Source organism: Physeter macrocephalus, chromosome 18, assembly GCF_002837175.3.
Source record: "Physeter macrocephalus isolate SW-GA chromosome 18, ASM283717v5, whole genome shotgun sequence".
NCBI lineage: Eukaryota > Metazoa > Chordata > Mammalia > Artiodactyla > Physeteridae > Physeter > Physeter macrocephalus.
In genome coordinates, this window is record NC_041231.1 from 11,024,509 (window position 1) to 11,045,720 (window position 21,212).

The 21,212-nt window shown below is 45.8% G+C and overlaps 1 protein-coding gene across 1 annotated transcript in view; it reads right to left on the reverse strand.

Moving 5' to 3' along the window:
• Nucleotides 1-90: 90 nt before the first annotated feature.
• IRAK2 (interleukin 1 receptor associated kinase 2) overlaps nucleotides 91-21,212 on the reverse strand; it is a 61,050-nt gene continuing 39,928 nt past the window's right edge. Inside the window, exons 8-13 of the mRNA XM_007113721.4 lie at nucleotides 19,743-19,852; nucleotides 17,277-17,472; nucleotides 13,583-13,645; nucleotides 5,323-5,523; nucleotides 2,103-2,394; nucleotides 91-1,133 (exon numbers count right to left, since the gene is read on the reverse strand). Coding sequence (XP_007113783.1) covers nucleotides 1,021-1,133; nucleotides 2,103-2,394; nucleotides 5,323-5,523; nucleotides 13,583-13,645; nucleotides 17,277-17,472; nucleotides 19,743-19,852 — 975 coding nt within the window. The 3' untranslated portion in view covers nucleotides 91-1,020. The remainder of the gene's footprint in view (nucleotides 1,134-2,102; nucleotides 2,395-5,322; nucleotides 5,524-13,582; nucleotides 13,646-17,276; nucleotides 17,473-19,742; nucleotides 19,853-21,212) is intronic.

The following is a 21,212-nucleotide window of genomic DNA, read 5'->3' on the forward strand; positions in this document are numbered from 1 at the left end:
GCTGAATTTAAAAAGACTTGCAACGTAACTTTTGAGAAATATACCCACTGCAATAAATGTTAGGTACATGACAAAAATAAACGCTTAACGTCTTTTTTAAAATTTATTTAATAAAACAGGTCAAGTGCATTTTCAAAGTACTTCTGTAGCCATGTCTCACCCGTTCCTCCCCAACAGCCCAGGGAGGGAGGATGAATGCATGTTACTTACAAGGAAACTGAGGCTCCAGAAATTAAATTAGCAGCAGAATCAAACATGAACCTAGTTCTCCTGGTTCTTCATCCAGCCATAAATAATACATTTATATGACAAAATAATATTTTAACGGGGGTTTTTATAATAATAAAAACCCCCGTTAAAATATTAGCGTTAGTGGGATGGGAGGATAAATTAGGTGCAGAGTGGGCATTAAATAAATATCTGTGGGTTGCAAGTTTTCTGAAAGAGAAAGCAGAAAACCTCCAGAGTCTTCTGCCAGGTGTCTGGCATTTGCAAAACTTGAGACCTTGAGGAGGGAGTGAAGAACCGAAATGGGACACAAGTTGAAAGTCTTTCATGTAAAGGTCATGGAAGTTTGCAGGCGGTTGGTGGCAAATATTACCCAGAGATCTTAGCTTTGGAAAATGCCATCAGCACTCAGAATGCTCAGTCGGTTGTCGAGGGTGAGAGCCAGGCAATGGCATCTATTGGGGTGGTTATCGTCACATGCTCCCCAGAACCACAAAATCGCCCACATCCTGGGCTCATGTATCAGGGTTTCCCCTTCAGTCTCCTGATAACCCAGAGCTCTGATTGACAAATCTCAGAAAGGAAGATGACTTCATGGATTTTTGTGTCTCTGAAAGCTGAGGTCCCGTCTCCCCAACTCGCTCTGGTAAAATGGAAGTGTCTCTGCCGCCACCCAAGGGAAGCTGATGTTTGGTGTTTCCTGGGAGATCTTGATTCTTCCTTAGATCTTTTACTCGAATTGACGTTCATTTTTCCAACGGAGGACGAGGGTCCTCAGCTGTGTTCGAGTCATCAGGGGCCAAAAAGCTCAACGCTATCCAGTTTCTCTTCTTTGTAGAGCTGGATATTCTCCATCAGTTTCTTTTTGGCCTCATTGATCTCAATCTTCCACGAAGTCTCTGTAGCTGACATTCAATGGAAAGTAAAGAACTTGAACAAAAGGTATTTGGAAACAGTTGTTATAATTCTTAGGAAGTCAGACTGGGTCAGACTTTTTCACTTAAATCGGGCTTCTGAATCAGGCCCTGAGTGGAATGAGCATTGTCATTGCTTCTGCCTTTTCAGGGAAGGCCTGTCACCTGCCCCCACCTTTCAGAGAGGAGGGGCTTCTATGCTACTCCCCTGGGGGTGGAGGGCAGTGTTAGAATGAAGCTTACACTCTCTCTCTCTTCTTCCTCTCACCTCCATGTGGGAGGAGGAACAACAGGAAAGGTCAGAGCCTGAGACATTCACAGAGCCACGTTTACCAGGGGATGAGGACACTGAATTGAAAAGGCCTTCCGAATTTTTATTTCAGAAGGAAACCTGGTGTGTTTGGACCCCAGAGTCAGAAATCGAAGCCATCTTTGGAAGCAGCTGGCAAGGTGTGAAGTGAGGACAGAGAGGCGGCCGGCGACAGACCACAAGGGGCTTTGCTGGTCCCAAGGGAGAGTTTTTACTTGGTCTCTAAGTGCAATGGGGAACCACAGAAGGGCTTTAAACGAGGGGTGACATGAGTTGTTTTTAAAAACCACTCTGGCTGGCCCCTTGAAGAAGAACTGGTGAGGGGCCAGAGCAGATCGGGGAGGCCACAGGGAGGCTGTGCGGTCATCCAGCAAGAGGAGAGTCGCTTAGATGAGGGGTAGGGGGGCGGGGACGGACAATGCAGGGAAGCAGATGGAGCCGAGGGATATTTAGGTCAGTGGACAGGACTGAGCGAGGGACTCAACATCGGGGGCCGGGCGAGAGGGAGGGTGACCCTCTTGGCGCGGCCAGCTGGCAGGTGAACAGCTGGATAATCAAATGAACGCGTGAATGAGGGAGAGAAGGAATAAATGATAGGCTGAGTTGGGGACATAAATGAGAGTGTATAAGGACTCAGATCCCACGCTTACCATCCTGGGGAGGTTCTGGACTGGCGCGGGCCTCAGAGGAGGAGTCAGCTTCCACTGCCCCACCAGCCGGCAGCTCGCTTTCTCCATCCACTGCGGGGGGAGGCGAGGTGGCAGCCTCGGCCCAGGGTGCCTCCCTCATGGAGCGGGAGGCTTCGAAGCTGGAATTGTCCACGTCGTCCGTTTCTTCCGGGGTATTGGAGGAAGAGCCTGTGAGCTCGGAAAGACCACTCCAAGGGAGCGACGTCTCCTGACCTCTCAGCTGCTCTTCCACAGCAGCCACAGAGCCACACACCTTGGGGAAGAGAGACAAGAGCACTCACTGAGAACTTTTCCTGAAATTAAAAATCTACCACGTCTCCTAGGCCGAGAGAGAGAGAGAGAGAGAGAGAGAGAGAGAGAGAGAGAGAGAGAACGCACCACAGGCACACAGATAAAGATATTTGTACTTTTGCTGGTTGAGACCCTGGGTCCAGCTGCCCCAGCAATGCCTATCCTGCCTGCAGTTTGGTTAAATGAGCAATAAATCATTCATCCACTCATTCATAGGCTCCCTGCTTCCTTCTCTGTTACGTGTTTACGTGTGTGTCTGTGGGTCGAATCTAATAATTCGAGTTGAGTTTCTATAACTTTCAACTAGAAATGCCGTAAGTAATATAGATATTGCCCTTGAGGGCTTTTCTGGTTAGGGAGGTTAGGAAAATTAGACGCAGGCAGGGAAGGAATATTTCTTCTTCACACACGCACACACACACACACACACACACACACACACACACACACACACACAAATGGCACACAAACCTACCCTTAGTAAAAATAACAAATTTCATTTGCTCAGTGCCTTGCAATTTACAAAGCACATTTGACACATAATGTAAATGAGTTTTTATAAATAAAAAATTTAAAGATCAGAGAGGTTAAGTTCCCTGCCTAAGGTCACCCAGTCAGTGAGTGGCAGGGCTGACCACTAAACCCAAGTCTGCTTGTCTTCAAGGCCATGACCCCACTGATCTCTCATCTTCCTAGCCTGGTTGTGAAATACTGAGGACAATGACCATTTTCATGCCCCTTTGTATACGAAAGTGCCCTATCCCCTTTTTTCTACATAGCAAATGCTTCCTCATGCTTCAAGGCCCAGTTCAAATGTCACCTTTTGAGATAAATCTTCACAATATATGCCCAGTAAATACTTGCCAAGCTAAAAACTACAAAACTACATAACTAGGTTCTGGCCTAGGTTCTGGCCTATGGGAGAAAACGTGATATGTGCATGTCCAGGTCACACCCTTACGAGGAAGGGTGTATGTTCTCCTTCTTAACCCCCTTTCAGTGGCTGGAATGCAGGTGTGATGCCCTGAGCTAGAGCAGCCCTCTTGGATTCTGAAGTGGAAGTCACATGATTAAGGGGAGCAGAGCAACAACACAGGAGCCCAAATCCCCAATACCGCGGCACTGCCACATCAGCTCTGGACTGCCTACATTCCAACTGTTGAGCTAAACAGAATAAACTTTTATCTCACTTGGAGTCTCCTCATTATAGCAGCTTCTTTGAATGTACTTTAACTGATACACTGAACAAAAGAATAAAATGAATGAAGGAATGAAAGAATAAGTGGTTGAGGGAGAGAGATCTTTTTAAAACTTACGTCTGATTATGTCCTGCCCCTGCTTAATACCCCCAGTGACTTCCTCAAAATCCTGACTGTGGCTGCAAAGCCCTCTGTTGTCAGGCTCCTCCTTCCCCAGCAGCCTCATCACAAGCCACTCTGCCCCAGGTACTACTCTGTGTTCTAGCCACTCTGACCTTATTCCAGGCCCTTGACCTTGCTAGGCTCTCTCTCCACTCAGGCTATTTGCATGAATTGTTCCTTCTGCTTCGATTGCTTTTCATCTGCTTACACATCACTTCCTTGGGAAAGTCCTGGATGGGGCCCCCATAATATGCTACACCAGCACTCACCAGATGGTTACTGCACAATGTTTGTGAACTCCAGAAAAGTGGAACTGGGCCTGCCTTGTTCCCCAATATATCCCCGGGGCCCAGCACACCACTGCTGAATGAGTGACTGAACACTGAGGCACTCGGGCAGCTGGAACACAGCCTAGGCTGAGAGCGGTGACTTGGTCTCTAGCTCCTGCCACGTCCTGGTGCAAGAGGGTAGACCTGGGGCTGAGCCGGGAGTCCAGAGGGCTCTGATAGAAACTCCCTCTGGCCTCGTCTCCCCCTCTCTTGGCCTCGACATCTCCATCTGTAAAAGGGGAGGCTTGGGCTATAGCAGTGGTGTTTGAAGATTTTTTTTTTTCAGCTACCAAACGCTTTCCTCAGATAAAATACTGAGAACCCAATACAATTATGAGAAGTGACAGTGGCTGTCTGGTTGGAGTCATGGGTGGGGCCTGCAGCCATCCACAGCTCTCTTCCTGCCAAAAGGTACTCCCAAGGAGCCCCTCTCTGTCAGACACCACTTGAAAATCACTCTGTGGGATGATCTCCATGAGCCCTCTCAGGCAGTTATTTTGTCCTTAGAAAGGCCTAGTAAATTCGGTGCCCAAATTTACACCAGTTACCATGGAAACCCCCTCTGCATATCCTGTCCATAGTAAAATGTTTTATCCTCTGTGGTGGTCGATGTCTGCCTGGTCCATGGGCTAAGGAATGATCCCTTTCTCTGGAACCTGGCCCTTCCACCTTCCAGGCTTGACCCCCTGGCCACCGGGTTTATAAACCGGACCCCCACCTTACCTGACTGGCCAACAGGTAGACACCTGACCCTGCATAAGCCAATCAGTTTCTCTCACTAAGAGGCTGGAATTGGGCCGCTCAGTGAAGACAGAACCATGACGTGTAAATGAATACGGCTGTATCCCCTGACCAAGAGGATGGAGGGAATGAGAAGGGGCCTACAGAGAGGAGGAGAAATAAAGCCGGTTCAGAGAAAGCAGACGGACTTCTGTTATATCCGAGGGTGTGGTCCTGGGCACCCTCAGGACCAGACTCCAGTTTGGCTGCTGGGAGCTCCAGCAGATACTGCTGTTTGCAAACAAACACGGCCCTGGTGTAGGAAATCACTTCTCGGTAAAGGCATCGGTAAAGGGATCGTGACAGAGCCCCTGGTAAAGCAGACTCATGCAGCCAGGGAAGTGAGGCCCTGCTGACGCAGGCCCTGCTGACGCAGGAAGTGAGGCTCATGGCTGGGGGAAGGCTGAACGTTAGGCTCACCTCCGCCAGGCTGGCGTTGCGCCTCCGCAGGCAGAGGCAGGCAGCCGTGGCCAAGGCCTCGGCGCAGGCCTCCGGCAGCCTCCCCGCTCTCTTCTCCAGGTACTTCTGGCAGATCTCCTTGGCCATCACTTTCTCCACACCTGTCTTCCTGGAGCAGAGCCATGTGGTGCCGCTGGGAATTTCACTGAGGAGTAAATCCTTCTGTGGGAAGAAGAGTGGAAACACCCCCGTGTGAGCTGCAGGGGTGCGGAGTCTAACCACACGTGCCCCACCCGCCTCCAGGATGGCACCAGAGCGGCAAACACGCAGAAAACCAACAGTGTTTTTAAAACTAGTTGCAAGGATCCCAGGAACAAGTAAAACAGCCAAGAACTGGAGAAGTGCTAAATTCCCCACATGTACAGGGCATTCCATGCCACACTCGTAAGCCCCGTCAGGCAGGGACTTAACCTTTCTAGGCCTTGGGTTGCTTCAACAGGAAAATGGGGATAATAGGACTAACACAAAAATTAAATGACATAGCGCATCTAAAGCATAAAGTGTGATAAAGTGTGATACTTGACACGATCAACATTCAATAGTCTATTAGTGATAATAATTAAGAGTAATAATAGCTACCATTTAAATAGTACTTACTATGTGCTGAGCACTTTACTTACACCAATAATTCATCTTATTAATAACATTTACAGGAAAAATCTCTCATGATATAAAATAAACATTTTAGGATGTAGGATTCTGACCCATGTATATTTAATAGGAGATGTACTATATACAATATTATGTGTATTTTTATATTTTAAATTTTGTATTTACACGTTACAACATTTTATGCTACTTAGAAAGCAGAAATCTGAACTATTCTTAAAACAGAAGATATGCTGTATAAATAATAATAAATATATTACTATATATTTGTATAGTACAAATTGTATGTTACATATTACATTGCACATGTATATATTTACTTATTTGCAACTTATATAAATATAAACCTACTTATATAAATAGGTTACAAATATATTACTTGTACTGATTAAATATATTAAATATAGGAAATTAATATGTAATATAATTATGTATAATATTGATTTAGTATATAGTGCATTAATCTAGCATATATTAACATATGAGATGTTAAAAAATATGAAACATTTATATGTATTTTTTTATATTTGTGGTCTATTTATTTATGTAAACACTATAACATTTATATATAAATTTTCCATGTATATCCTACATGTATACATATTTATATATAAAATATTGTATACTTTCAACAATGTTTTATATATACGTATTTGTAATGATATTTCATATACAGTATTTTATATGGTTACACATATAACTATATAAAACATTTTATATAACTATATACAACGTACAAATATATAATATATATTTATATATAATATATAATACTTTAAATAACTATATAAAATATTTATACAGAAATATTTCAATGCATTTTATATGTTGTATGCTACATGCATTATATAAAAATATTGTAGAATATTTCATGCTATATAAAATGCAAAAATTGAAAATCCATGTTATAAATAATATAAAATATAAATATATATTTAAATATAAATAATATAAACTGTGTGTATATATATATACATCGAATAAATACCAGGGGGCAGGGTGTAAAATATTAACAGTAGTCATCTCCAAGAATGATTTCTATTTTATTTTCTATATTTTCCTATATTTACTAAATGTTCTACAAGCCTGTTTTGCATTTATATTTGGAAAAATAAAAGGGTTTTTTTTTTGTGTGCGTGTTTTTTAATAAATTTACTTATTTTATTTATTTATTTTTGGCTGCGTTGGGTCTTCGTTGCTGCGTGCGGGCTTTCTCTAGTTGCGGCGAGCGGGGGCTCCTATTCCTTGCGTTGCGCAGGCTTCTCATCGCGGTGGCTTCTCTTGTTGAGGAGCACGGGCTCTAGGCGCACGGGCTTCAGTAGTTGGGCTCGCAGGCTCTACAGCACAGGCTCAGTAGTTGTGGCGCACGGGCTTACCTGCTCCGCGGCATGTGGGATCTTCCCAAACCAGGGCTCGAACCCATGTCCCCTGCATTGGCAGGCAGATTCTTAACCTCTGCGCCACCAGGGAAGCCCTGTGTGTTTGTTTTTAACATCAACAGTTCCTGACCTCCTATAATACGTCCTCATCTGTTAACTATGGCCTTCAGAAACCCCAGATTCTGTGACAACCTGGCCCCTGCAGACCTATCTCATCTCCTCTCCTCCCTCGGTCCTTCTAGCTCACTGTACTCAGCCACTCTGTCTCCTCCTTCTATCTTGGAAGCCCCTAAGCTCATTCTTCCTCAGGGCCTTTGCACTTATTCTTCCCTCTGTCTAGAATGCCCCTCCCTTGAGCTTTATCAGGTCCTGGTCCCTCCCTTCATTTGGGTCTCTGCTCTGATGTTACCTACACCAAGAAGCTTTCCCTGACCTAAAACAGCCCTCCTCCAACTGTTTCACTCTGTCCCCTAACATTACTTCACATTTCTTCATAGCACTTACCACTGGCCTGGAATTACACGTATTTTCATTTACTTAAATATCCTTTGTTCTCCTGCCCTAGAATGAAAGCTCCGGGAGGGTAGGAACTTTAACTTTGTATCCCCATCACCAAGAACAGCACCTGGCAGATAGTAAGTTCCTCACAAATGTTTTCACATATTGTACAAGCTAATTTATTTTCTGGTTAAGTTTCTTCTTTTTTGTGTAATTTTATTATTTTTAATAGAAGTGATTCATTAAATGTAAAACTAAATTCTTATTGCTTCATACAGCTTTGTATACAAATAGTTATAATTCAGAGTAAAATATTATCAGAGATTATCAGACATGGGTTGTGATATTTGCTTCAAGAACAAAACAAAATAGTCCCCACTCTGCCTCAGTTTCCCAACTGAGAAAATGGGCTGTCTAAGGATCCAAAAAAATACCTAGACACCTGACACCATCAGTAACTCAGTACCTGGAGACTGAAAACCGAAAACTGGCAAGGGGATCATTTTTAAATGCCCTTTTGCACAATTCTTTCATGTGAGCGCTGCCTTTTCAAATGTTTATCTTTTTAAAAAGTGTAATGGTGGGACACCCCTGGTGGCACAGTGGTTAAGAACCCGCCTGCCAATGCAGGGGACACGGGTTCGAGCCCTGGTCCGGGAAGATCCCACATGCCGTGGAGCAACTAAGCCCGTGCGCCACAACTACTGAGCCTGTGCTCTAGAGCCCGTGAGCCACAGCTACTGAGCCCGCATGCCACAACTACTGAAGCCCGCGCGCCTAGAGCCCGTGCTCTGCAACAAGAGACGCCACCGCAGTGAGAAGCCCGGGCACCGCAACTAAGAGTAGCCCCTGCTCGCCGCAACTAGAGGAAACCCACACGCATCAACGAAGACCCAATGCAGCCCTAAATAAATAAATAAATAAAATTTATTTTTTTTTAAAGTGTAATGGTATTTAAAGTTGACAAATCTGTAAAAAAGAATAGAAGCGTATTATTTACGGATATGGAGGTTACCACCACCTGAAACAAATGAGAAACTGTGCATAGTGATTGCCCTGAAAGAACGGTGTAAGAAGACGCTCCCCACTTGACTACCGCCCGTGAAATCCTGGGTCTCACCCAGTAACGGCCATCACGAGATGCCATCCTCCATCAAGAGCACTCGGAGGCAGAGCGACGGGGAACTCGGTAACGGAGGGACTCAGCATCACCATCTGAACCCTGATGAATCTTAGTACTAAAAGGAGGGCAGTCTGCCGCACTCCTCAGGCTGTGATGCAAAAGGAAGTACACAGAACCACCTAGACCACGATTCTAGTCAAGTCTCAAGGGCTGACAACCAGGGCACAGGAAACAGGGGGAACAGAGAAACAAGTTAAGGATGCAACAAGATGCAATCAGAAAAATCCAGCACGTTGAGTCTACCACAGAAGCGACCCACTTTATGCAAAAATGCAATGCCCAGGCAGAAAGAAGGGGGGAGGGGCGCAGTGAGAGAACCGAAGTCTTCAGAAACACGTCACCTTGCTTGCATCTGGTTTCAAACGAACCAACTTTAGAAAGCAATTGTTGAGACAATTTAGGACATCTAAATATGAAATGGGTATTAAATGATGATAAGTAATTAAGAAAACTAAATTTATGGGTGAAATAACAATATCTGGCATTTGCTTGAAAATACACAGACAAAAATGGTTTGGGGGATGCGAAAGAAATAAGAAAAGCATGATGTTAATAACTGATGGGATGGATGAATGGAGATTCCTTGTATTCTTTTCTTGACTTTTGTGTATGTTTGAAATTGTCCATAATAAAAAGGACTTTTTAAGGAAGTGGGCGTCCCTGAGGGCAGGCCAGGGAAAGAGGCCTGGAGCAGTTGCTAGGTGCTGCTACGTTTTCTTAGCCCAGTATGCAGATTACTTGAATTAAACATTTTAATTAAAAAGAAATTATTCAAACTCAACAATATGATTAAAAACATTTTTCTGTTGTTGTTAAAAACTAAAATAGAAGCAGTTGACGTTTTAGGGCAAAAGTTAACCCTTCCCCTTATTTCAACTCTCCAAAGGCAACCCCTGCTAATAGGCTGGATTATATTTTTCTAGAGTTTCTGCTATAAAAGTCCACAGTTATAATCACTTTAGTTATATACAATAATTATAAAAATGGCAAGCAATCTCCTAAGACCTATTAAAAAAGAGTAGTAATAATAATAGCTACCACACAGAGTGCTTACTATGTTCTAGTCACTGTTTTAGGTACTTCACATATTATTTAATCTTCACTAAACCCTATCAGGTAGGTACTATTTTTTTTTTTTTTTTTTTTTTTTTTTTTTGCGGTACGCGGGCCTCTCACCGCTGTGGCCTCTCCCGTTGCGGAGCACAGGCTCCGGACGCGCGCAGACTCAGCGGCCATGGCTCGCGGGCCCAGCCGCTCCGCGGCATGTGGGATCTTCCCGGACCCGGGCACGAACCCGCGTCCCCTGCATAGGCAGGCGGACTCTCAACCACTGCGCCACCAGGGAAGCCCAGGTAGGTACGATTATTAGCCCCAGATAAATAAGAAAATAAAAGATACAATTTGTAAATTCATTCATCTATTCATTACCAAAGACGGGATCACACTATATACACTGTTTTGAACTTGCTTTTTTCTCACTTGCAGATATCTCCCTGTCAGAACATATACGTCCTTCTTGTTTTGTTTTTTTCTAAAATAAGAATGTTTAGGTCAGCTTTATTCAGAATTGCCAAAACCTGGAAACAACCCAGATGTCTAGCAACTGGTCAACGGATAAACAAATGGTTGGACATCCATACAACGGAGTATTCCCCAGCAGTACAAGGAATCAACCACTGATACATACAACATGGATGAATCTCAAAGGCAGCATGCTAAGTGGAAGGAGCCCGAAATGAACAGGCACACGCCCGATGATTCCACTTACATGACGCTCCAGAAGAGATGGAACTACACAGACAGAAACTAGATCAGGAGTTGCCAGGGGCTGGAAGCGGGGGGAAAGGAGATTGACTATAAAGGGACGTGAGGGAATTTTCTGGAATGAAATAAATATTCCATATCTTGATTGTGGTGGTGGTTACCCGACCGTCTACATTTGTCAAAACTCATACCAGGGGCTTCCCTGGTGGCGCAGTGGTTGCGCGTCCGCCTGCCGATGCAGGGGAACCGGGTTCGCGCCCCGGTCCGGGAGGATCCCGCATGCCGCGGAGCGGCTGGGCCCGTGAGCCATGGCCGCTGAGCCTGCGCGTCCGGAGCCTGTGCTCCGCAACGGCAGAGGCCGCAGCAGAGGGAGGCCCGCATGCCACAAAAAAAAAAAAAAAAAAAAAAAAAAAAAAACCTCATACCATTTTTGTGTACCTCAAAAGTGTGAATTACACCTTGACAGAAATAAGTGCATACGTCCACACTGAGATCCCCACACAAAGGTATCAGCAGCTTTATGTGCACTGGCCAAACGCTGGAAACACCCTACGTGTCGTCAACAGGTGAATGGACAAATGGGGGCACATCCACACGCTAGAGCATCATTTGGCATCTAAAGAAATAAACTCCCAACACACACACAGAGCATGGGTGCATCTCACAAAAACTATGCTGAGTGGGAAAGGCCAGACAACAAAAGGGCACACACACTCTCTATGGTTTCCTTTACAGGAAACTCCAGAAAACAGAAACTTTTGTACAGTTGTACAGTGACAGAAAGCAGACCAATGGCTGCGGGGGATGGCAGGGTGGGGAGGGGTGAGAGGAGGGTGACAAATGAGAAGAGGTAACTTCTGGGGTAGTGGGCCTGCTCATTATCTCGATTTGGTGACAATTTCACAGATAAACACAAATGTCAACATTTATCATATTATACACTTTATCCTCATTATAAGTATTTACAAACATACCCATAAAGCTTTTTTTATAAATAACTTCATGGTGTTCCATGGTGTGTATGAGCATATCGTCATTTTTTTAAACGCCTCCCAATTGATAGATATTTCACTTGTTAGCAATGCTTCACTACCATAACTAGTGCTACAACGAACATCCTCGTCCCTCTGTCTTTCCTTACTTGTAGGCGTTTCCCTAGCGTACAAGTGAAATCGCTGCATCAGAGGGTACACACATTTTAAATTTTGATGGAAACCACCCAATGGCCTCCAGAAACACTGCAGCCATGAACACTCCCGAGCGTGGAGGAGAGGCCGCCTCCTCCCACCCTGGACCACACTCGGCCGCAGCTTTCATCTCTGACTTGAATTTTAATTATTTGCACAATGAATTATAAGTACCACAACAAGGCATGATGGGAGACCCTATTTGGGTCCAGAAGAAGAGAAAGAAACTAGATTTTAAAAAAATTATTGCCTCCATGTTTTTAGAAACCATTTACCAAAAAAAGCCTTCTGGAAAGTTTCACCCAAGTGTCTCCAAAGGCTCCTTCCCCTGTGACATTCACCCAGGGAGCCCCACAGGAGTGCTGGGTAATACATCTGAAGAAAACTGTCAGAATATGAGAAATTGTGCCAAACTGCCCCGAACCACATCTGAGCTGACCAAACTGACCTCTCTGCAGTACTGGGGGCCTGGTGCCCAAAAGGGGCAGAGCTCTGGGAATTCAGCAAAGGGACAGGGCGTGACTGGCCGCGTGCAGGGGAGGTCTTCAGCTTTCCACCCCAGGGTGAAGGGGATGCTTTTGGAGCCTAGTCACAGAAAAGCCAGCTGCTCCAACGGCCTCCACGTCAAGTCAGAAAAGTGCTCCCCTCTCAAATTAGTGAAGAGGATTAGGGCTTGCACAGGGGTCAGAGCTCTGCAGAAGACATGGGTTCAAATCCCAGCTCCACCATCTTGCCGGGGGTCATAAGATAAGTCTCTTCACCTTGGCCTTAGTTTTCTCATCTGTAAAATGGGGATGGTAATAATAACAATGATGAATCCATATGGTTGGACTGTCATGAGAATTAAACAGTCAGGAGAGCGCTGGGGTTAAGAACTCAGGATCTGCAGTCCAGCAGATGTGACTCAGAATCTCAACTCTGACACTTAGTAAAGCTGAGATCTCAAGCAAACCTCAGCGCCTGCTCTCCTCATCTGTAGGTGAACATAATGACTTTATCAATCTCATGGGGGTTCAGATGACTTAGAAAGATAATATATGTAAAGTGTCAACACAGAGTTGGGCCGTGTTGTTATATTTTAGAAATGACACTATCCACATGCACACGTATATCTGAATGACAGTTCTCATAAACCTACAAAATGGAAATTATTGTTTTTATTATAGAAACCTAAAAGGGCTGAAATTAACTTTCACCAATTTAAAGACAAACCCTAGGACTTCCCTGGAGGTCCAGCGGTTAAGACTCTAGGCTTCTGCTGTAGGGGGCGCGGGTTCGATCCCTGGTTGGGGAACTAAGATCCCACGTGCTGCATGATGCGGCCAAAAAATTTAAAAAATAAAGACAAACTCTATGTGATTGCCTGACATGCAGAGAGAAGACATGGATTTCCCCTAAACATGCTAAACTTTCTTATCATGAAAAAGTAATTGTTGCCTGGATGGTGAGGGGGGAAGGTTACAGCTACTTTGCACAGGTACAAATCAAACCCCGGACTGAGGCCTCGTTAGCATCTGTAAAATGGGTACAGTGGAGGTCCCTGCCCTCCCCACCCCTTGACCCCTCATAGCTGTGAGAAAAGAAGTGACTGGTTCCCTTACCAAGTAAACCGGGCTCCGGTCGTTGTCCATCGCAGGGATGCCAGTGAGGACCTCAGCTAACACCTGTGAGAACACGGAGTTAGCACGGTTCACACACACATGCACAAGTTCAAGCAGGAGCTTCTGGCCAAGAAAGAAGTTTCTTCTCAGGAACAAATTCTGAGCTCCAGGCCTGGCTCTGCCATCTACCAGCACAGACACTTGCCCAAAATCTGGAACGTGGGATTATCACTAGACACCTCCTCCAACTAAACACGCCACCCAGCTACTAGGAGAAGGTTTAAGTTAACTGATAGCAAGGTAGGGAGGATGAAAACCAAATGTGTGTGTATTACCATCAGATAGATACACACACACACACACACACACACACACACACACACACACCTCTCTATATACAGATATACATATATACATCCATCTGTACACACACATACATATACATACACACAGTATATATACTAAAGATATTTTCATTTAAAACCCATCAGGAACGGTAAGTAGGCACTGATATGTTAATCTCAAGAAAAGGAGGAATCCATGTGCAGACACCTATTCTAGACAGAAAATCTCAGCAATATCCATAGCACGTTTCATCCACAGGGCTTTATTTACATTATTTGTTCATTAATACATTCATTTAAGAAAGGAGCACAGCCCTGAGCCAGTGTTAGCTACCACAAAAGTGACAAACTGTGATTTGTATCTTAATAAACAGGAAACCTGCTTTGAACAGAAATTCAGCAGAGATAACAGCACACTGGCTAAGGGGCCCATAGTCAGACAGGCCTGGGTTCAAATTCTGACTCTGTTCCTTACATGCTTTGGTGATCTTTGGGCAAGAAACTAAAATCTGGGGACTTCCCTGGCGGTCCACTGGTTAAGACTCAGCGCTTCCACTGCAGGGGGGTGCGGGTTCAATCCCTGGTCAGGGAACTAAGATCCCGCAGGCCGCATCTGAGCCTGTATCCTTATGTGGTACATGGTGATCTAGTGGTTGTAAATATGAGGCAGTGGATACTCCATCTTAGTGTCAAATCTCCCTCCCACAACTTCTCTCAACGTCAGAATAAGGTCACATTACTGCCAAGAACTCCTCCACCCGGAAAGGGCCGGCAGGGTTACTAACAGACTGGCAGTGGCCAGGAGGGGGAAGCAGAGGGCACCCCTGCAGCTGGCGGAGGAGCCCATGGAAAAGGGACTCTGGCTGGGGTCCTGTCAAAGCAGGAGGGAAGAATTAGAGGAAATAAATAGACAGACATCTCCTCTGCCTCTTCCACATGGCAGGCCCTGTGCCAGAGGCAGGCCCTTTTACAGAGGTTACTTAGCGCTCATCAAAAAGAACACTGACCGGGCTTCCCTGATGGCACAGTGGTTGGGAGTCCACCTGCCGAGGCAGGGGATACGGGTTCGTGCCCCGGTCCGGGAGGATCCCACGTGCCGCGGAGCGGCTGGGCCCGTGAGCCATGGCCGCTGGGCCTGCGCGTCCGGAGCCTGTGCTCCGCAGTGGGAGAGGCCACAGCCGTGAGAGGCCCGCGTACGGCAAAAAACAAAAACAAACAAACAAACAAAAAAGAACACTGACCTACTACGGTATAGCACGGAGAACTATATTCAATATTCTGGGATAAACCACTATGGAAAAGAATATAAAAAAGAATGCATATATGTGTATAACGGAGTCACTGTGCTGTACAGCAGAAATGACCATAATGCTGTAAATCAACTATACTTCAATAAAAAAATAAATTAAGAAAAAAAAAAAAAACCCAGAAATGCAGTGTTTCCCACAACAAGAACCAAAGTTCAAAATCATACCATCCATCAGTGGCAGGGCTGAGAAAAAGACTGAAGGGAGCCAGTAGGCACTCACTGAATGAATGAATGAGTGAATAGGAAAAGTCAATTGTTACACCAGGAGCTGAGTTAAAAAGTCAAGAGTAAACAGAAATCAGGAGTGAGGGTGTGAAGGTAGAAATAATAACGATAACCACAATAATAATAATCATATTGACCTACGCAACATACTCTGCTAACCAGTTTATATACGTTATCTTATTAATCTCCATATGTATGAATGCCCCCATTTTCCAGAGGACAAAACTGAGGCCCAGAGTTATAGGTGACACCCTAGGTCACACAGCTGAAAGTAACTGAGCTGGGACTCAAACCCATGCTCTTAAGCTCTACCCTATAAGTGCCTGGCAGCCTTGGGGTTCAGTTCCACTGGTTCTTAAAGGAGCAGGAGCTTGGGCTGGCCCTGCTGAGCTTCACTGAGCCCCTCGCAGTGGGGCTGATGCAGGCGAGGAGGGGGAGGCGGGAGGGAATTGGGGAACAAGTAAACCAGAAGGGCCGATGGGCTGGGAGAAAGAGGGAAGCAGAATCTGGTATGTGGAGGCTGGGCTGAGGGCAGAAAGTGGCTCAGAGGAAGGGCATTAGTGGGAGAGGCAGATGGACAGACTGTGGTCAAAGAAAGGAAGTGCAGAGTTTAAGGCTGGAGAGGAAGAGAGAAGGCAAGGTCCACGATGCAGCTGTTGGCTCCTGGCAGAGGTCAGCCAGCGACTGTCACTTTTCTCAGCCAGCATTTCCCAGACTGGGATCCACGGGTCTCTGATGCTTAGAGACACTAAGAAAACAATGTTCCACAGTCAAGGGAATTTGGGAAACATTTTGGGAAGAGGTTGCCATGGAGACCCTTTCGGAAAACAGCTTAGTAGTGAGCAGTGCCAGCAAGTTAGGGTCACTGAAGACCCTCAACAAGTTTATAAACCAGTCCTGACGGGGGGGTAGGGATTGGAAGCCCACCTCCATACCATTGCTGGGTGGTGGCGAATGCACAATTACCAGATTAAAGGCTATTTCCCATATGAAAGGCTCTTGTTAAATTTGTGGTTAACTTTTTTTTTTTTTTCCTGCTTAACCTTGCTCAACCCAGCATTTCTCAAACCTATTTAAACACATCAAAACCCTTTAAACACATCAAACCTATTGAGATCTCAGGGAATTGGTGTTCTTTGGAGACTGCTACACTCAGACCATGAACTCCTGGGGGAGGGATTGTGTTTTAGTTACATTTACATTCCAAGTGCCTGACACACAGTACTGATGGACAGCAGTGGTGACAAGGACAGAGGTTGGATGGGTAGATAGATACTGAATGGATGGGTGGCTGTTGGATGAATGGTTGGATAACAACTGGACTGATGGATGGATGGACAGATGGACAAAACAGATGGATGAACAAACAAGAACAAGCAGACAACTGGGTAGATAATCAGATGGCTGGCTGGATGCGTATCAGGGAAGTCAGGAGGTATCTGTAGCCTATTGGAATCTGGACACTCATGGAGCAGGGGGCCTTTACTTCAAGGGTTGGCAAACTTTTTCTGTAACAGGCTAGATAGTAAATATTTTAGGTTTTGTGAGCCACAAACAATCTCTGTCACATATTCTTTTATTATGATTGTTGTTGTTGCTGTTATTATTCAATCTTTTACAAATGTAAAAACTAGTCTTAATTATAGGCCATAGAAAATAGGCCATTGGACTGGTTCTGACCTGTGTGCCATAGTTTGCCAACCCCTGCTGTACCTGGTGGAACATTTCTAAGAGCCTCTATTATGTGCTTACAAAGGAGCCATGGGAAGGACAAATGTGTACAGGCCCAGATCTGAGCAGAGAAGGAAGCTCTTACTATTCCACAGCCGAATATGTCCACTCGCTTTGTCAGCTGCCCCACCCTGATGAAATCTTCTGGAAGATATGCAGCCAAGGCCTGGAGAAGGCGGGTCTTCATCGCGGTGTATTTTGACTTTTTGTTGACAGGACACCAGTGAGCCATCGAATGAGCCAGCTTGGGGGTGAAGTTTTGATCTAGCAAAACATTGGAGCTGTGGGAAAGAAGCCAGAGAGAACCCTCTTGCTTTGAGGTTGCCATGGAGACCCTTTCGGAAAACAGCTTAGTAGTGAGCAGTGCCAGCACGTTAGGGTCACTGAAGACCCTCAACAAGTTTATAAGCCAGTCCTGACGGGGGTTGGGGATTGGGAGCCCACCTCCACCAGCAAATGCGGATGGAGCTCAGATTAGTCCTGCTGGCCCAGAAATGGCATTTGGTGGCCAGAGAGGTGCAGCCATCCTGACCCCCATGGACGTCAGCACGGATCAACCTCAGCCTGCCAAGCCCAGAGGCTGTGCCGCCTCCATCTCTTCAGAAGCTGCTCCAACCCCCAGCTCTGGCCCAGCTGACTCAAGTCTAAATGCCAGCAACCTTTGGGACTGAACCTGCCCAGATCATGGGGAATAAGAAGAGCAATAAAAATATTCTGGGACCGTGGGAATGAACACTCCCAGAGAGTACTCCAAAGGAAAAATTAAAAATGTTTAAAAACTAAGCTTCATGTATAGAAATATTCAAACTAACCCCAAATGGTTTTTAAAAAGTAGACACAGAGAGCAGTTCTCCTAGGTTCCCTTACCCTGCTTGCTCTCTGCTCAAGCGCCCCCTTTCAATAAAGCCTTTGGTTTTGTCATAAAAAGCAGACACCAATTCCAATGTCCACTATTAGGAGTTGTTAAGTAAATTATGGGCAAATACCTTCAATGGAAGACTAAGAATATACGAAATATGATGACAGGCAATGTGGGGAAACGTTTACCATGTTTAAATCATGGGCGGAAAGAGAATATGAATTGCTAAGCAGGTAACAGTGCTATCTTAGGGCTGAGATGTCCGCGTGGGCAGGGGCTGGAAAAAACCCAGAAAAATGGCGGCCAGCTGGTGAGTGAGGGCAGCAGGGCCAGGATGACCACTTGCCCTGTCATTTCCTTTCTTGCTATCACAGTTGTTTGTGCAATCAAATAAAAATCAGGGGGGAGAAAAGAGGAAAGGGCTTCCACTTGCCAAATGGGGAGAGAACTTTGGGGAAGTATGAATTCTACGGTTTCGAGGTCAGTTTTGCCAGATCTTCTGGTATCGTCTGGAATCCCTCTCCGTGCTTCCAGTCTTGGGAGAACGTTACTGATATGCTGGGGTACACACCTAACTTGCATCACAGTATCTGTGACAACAGATGCACAAGCAAGAACGGGTCTCCAGGACTTCCCTGGTGGTGCAGTGGTTAAGAATCCGCCTGCCAGGGCTTCCCTGGTGGCGCAGTGGTTGAGAGTCCGCCTGCCGATGCAGGGGACATGGGTTCGTGCCCCGGCCCGGGAAGATCCCACATGCCGCGGAGCAACTAAGCCCGTGAGCCACAACTACTGAGCCTGCGCTCTACAGCCCGCGAGCGACAACTACCGAGCCTGCGTGCCACAACTACTGAAGCCCTCGCTCCTAGAGCCCGTGCTCCGCAACAAGAGAAGCCACCACAATGAAAAGCCCGCGCACCGTAAAGAAGACCCAAAAGCAGCTAAAAAAATAAATAAATAAACAAACAACAAAAAGGAAGTGGAGGAGGGGAGAGGGCGACAGATAAAAGGCTAATTTCACTGACAATTAGTCTATTGTTAGTGTCGCTAATGGGTTGAGCCAAAGTAATCAGAGCCCACAAAATACTGCCTTTTTATCAAAAGTAAATGCAGGATCTGTAGATGAAAGGACAGCTGTAGGTTCTTGAGGGAGAAATGGCAGTTAAGATTTTATGCAAAATATAGTTTGTAATAAAATTGGATGGTACTAAAATGCATGAAGGAGACTGCATTGCACTCCAAGTGCTTTCTTAAGATGTTTGTTTTACCAAAAAGAACGGGTCTCCGCAAAGACCCTGAGCAAGGAGCTCCAAAGCCCAGGGAGGCTGGCAGACATGGCCCACAGCTCAAGGACCTGATCCAGACCAGCTGCTGGAGGGGAAGTGAAATACAGAAGGGGAGTGGAGGGCTTGTTGGGGAAATACCAACAAGCTTTTGGGGGAAATACCTTTGTTAGGGAAAAGACAAACGTGGAGACAGGCAGTTCACGCTGACAGCGATTAGAGACAGAGTACAACACAGAAACACTGATGTTCAAGGGTATAACAAAGAAAGAAGAGCCCCAAGAGAGGCAAGGAAGGGAGAGAAAGTGAAAGACGAGAGAGACAGAGGGAGAGGAATGGGACCCAGGAGTGTGCGACATCTCATCCCTGGGCGGAGCCCAGCCCTGGGCGGGGCCCAGCCCACCTCTCTCACCTCTTGACGTTGCCATGGATGATCTCCAGGCCATGTAGGTGCTCCACGGCATGAAGCAACCCTGAGCAGATGATGACACGCTGGGGCCAGGGGAGGGGGTCTGAGCCACCCTAAGAGAAAGAAAAGGAGAAAACAGTCACACACGTGCCTTTGTAAAGTCCCAGTGGCAGGGTCCTGGGCTCCTGTCTCTCCTCCAGCCCTCGTGTCCTCTGCAACAGGGCTCGGCCAGCATGGTTTACTGGCAGGGTACAGGTTTTGACATCAGACACATCTAGGTATAAATCCCAGCTCAGACATGCACTAGCTGTGTGACTTTGGAAAAGACACTCAACATCTCTGAGCCTCTGCTTCTTCAGATATAAAATAGAAATGTTAATCCCTATGCTTTAGGGATGTTGTAAGGATTCAAAGGAGTGAATGGTATGCCCCTAGCATAGTGCCTGTTACACAGTGGGTGCTCAAAAAACAGAAGTTATTTTTATCATGACTATCATGTGGCAGCTCTGGAATTCTTCTCTAGGAGGGGCTGGTTGGTAGAGGAGCTAGGGAGCTTGTGTTGGCACACCAAGCACATGGGCTGATTTTATAAGTATTTGGGGAGATCTCACAAGAGCTGATGGGGATTATCAGTGGTCTAAAGCCCCCTACCTTCCCCTACCTGCCACTGAACGTCCAAGCAAAATCACCTCTTATTTTTTAGGTTGTCTCTTAGGTCCCACATCCTCTAAGAACTGGCCTTGCTCATGGATTTCTTCTAAAAAACTCTGGCATCTGGAGCCACACAAACCCAGTTTAAACTCTAGCCCTGATACGTGTCAGCTGTGTTCCTTTGGGTAAGTCACTTTGCCTCTCTGTGCCAGAGACTCCTCTTTTTGAAAATGGGGGAAACCTCCAGGGCTATGGCAAGGTCCGAAGGAGATGTGTAAAGCCATTACCAAGGTGTCTTGCACACAGTGAGAGTTCAGCAAAGCTACCAATCATTATTATACCATGAATAACTGCTTTGTCTGGTCCCTGCCAAGGGAAGCAATAATTCTGTGGCAGAATGACTTTTTACCCTCTGTTTGAGGATTTTATGGGAAGGAGCCTTGTCTTAAAAATGGTAATTTTAATAGATAGAGCACTCACATAGTATGACCTGCAAAAGGTCAAAAGGGTGTGGAGTAAAAGTTTCTCTCCCAACCTATGCTCCATCTACATAGTTCTCCCCAGAGGCAGTCAAGGAACCAGTTTCTTGTACCTTTCCAGAAATATTCCATAAATTCACGAACAAATAGGAATTAATTAGAATAGCTTTTTTTTTTTTTTTTTTTTTTGCGGTACACGGGCCTCTCACCGTTGTGGCCTCTCCCGTTGTGGAGCACAGGCTCCGGACGCGCAGGCCCGGCGGCCATGGCTCACGGGCCCAGCCGCTCCGCGGCACGTGGGATCTTCCCGGACCGGGGCACGAACCCGTGTCCCCTGCATCGG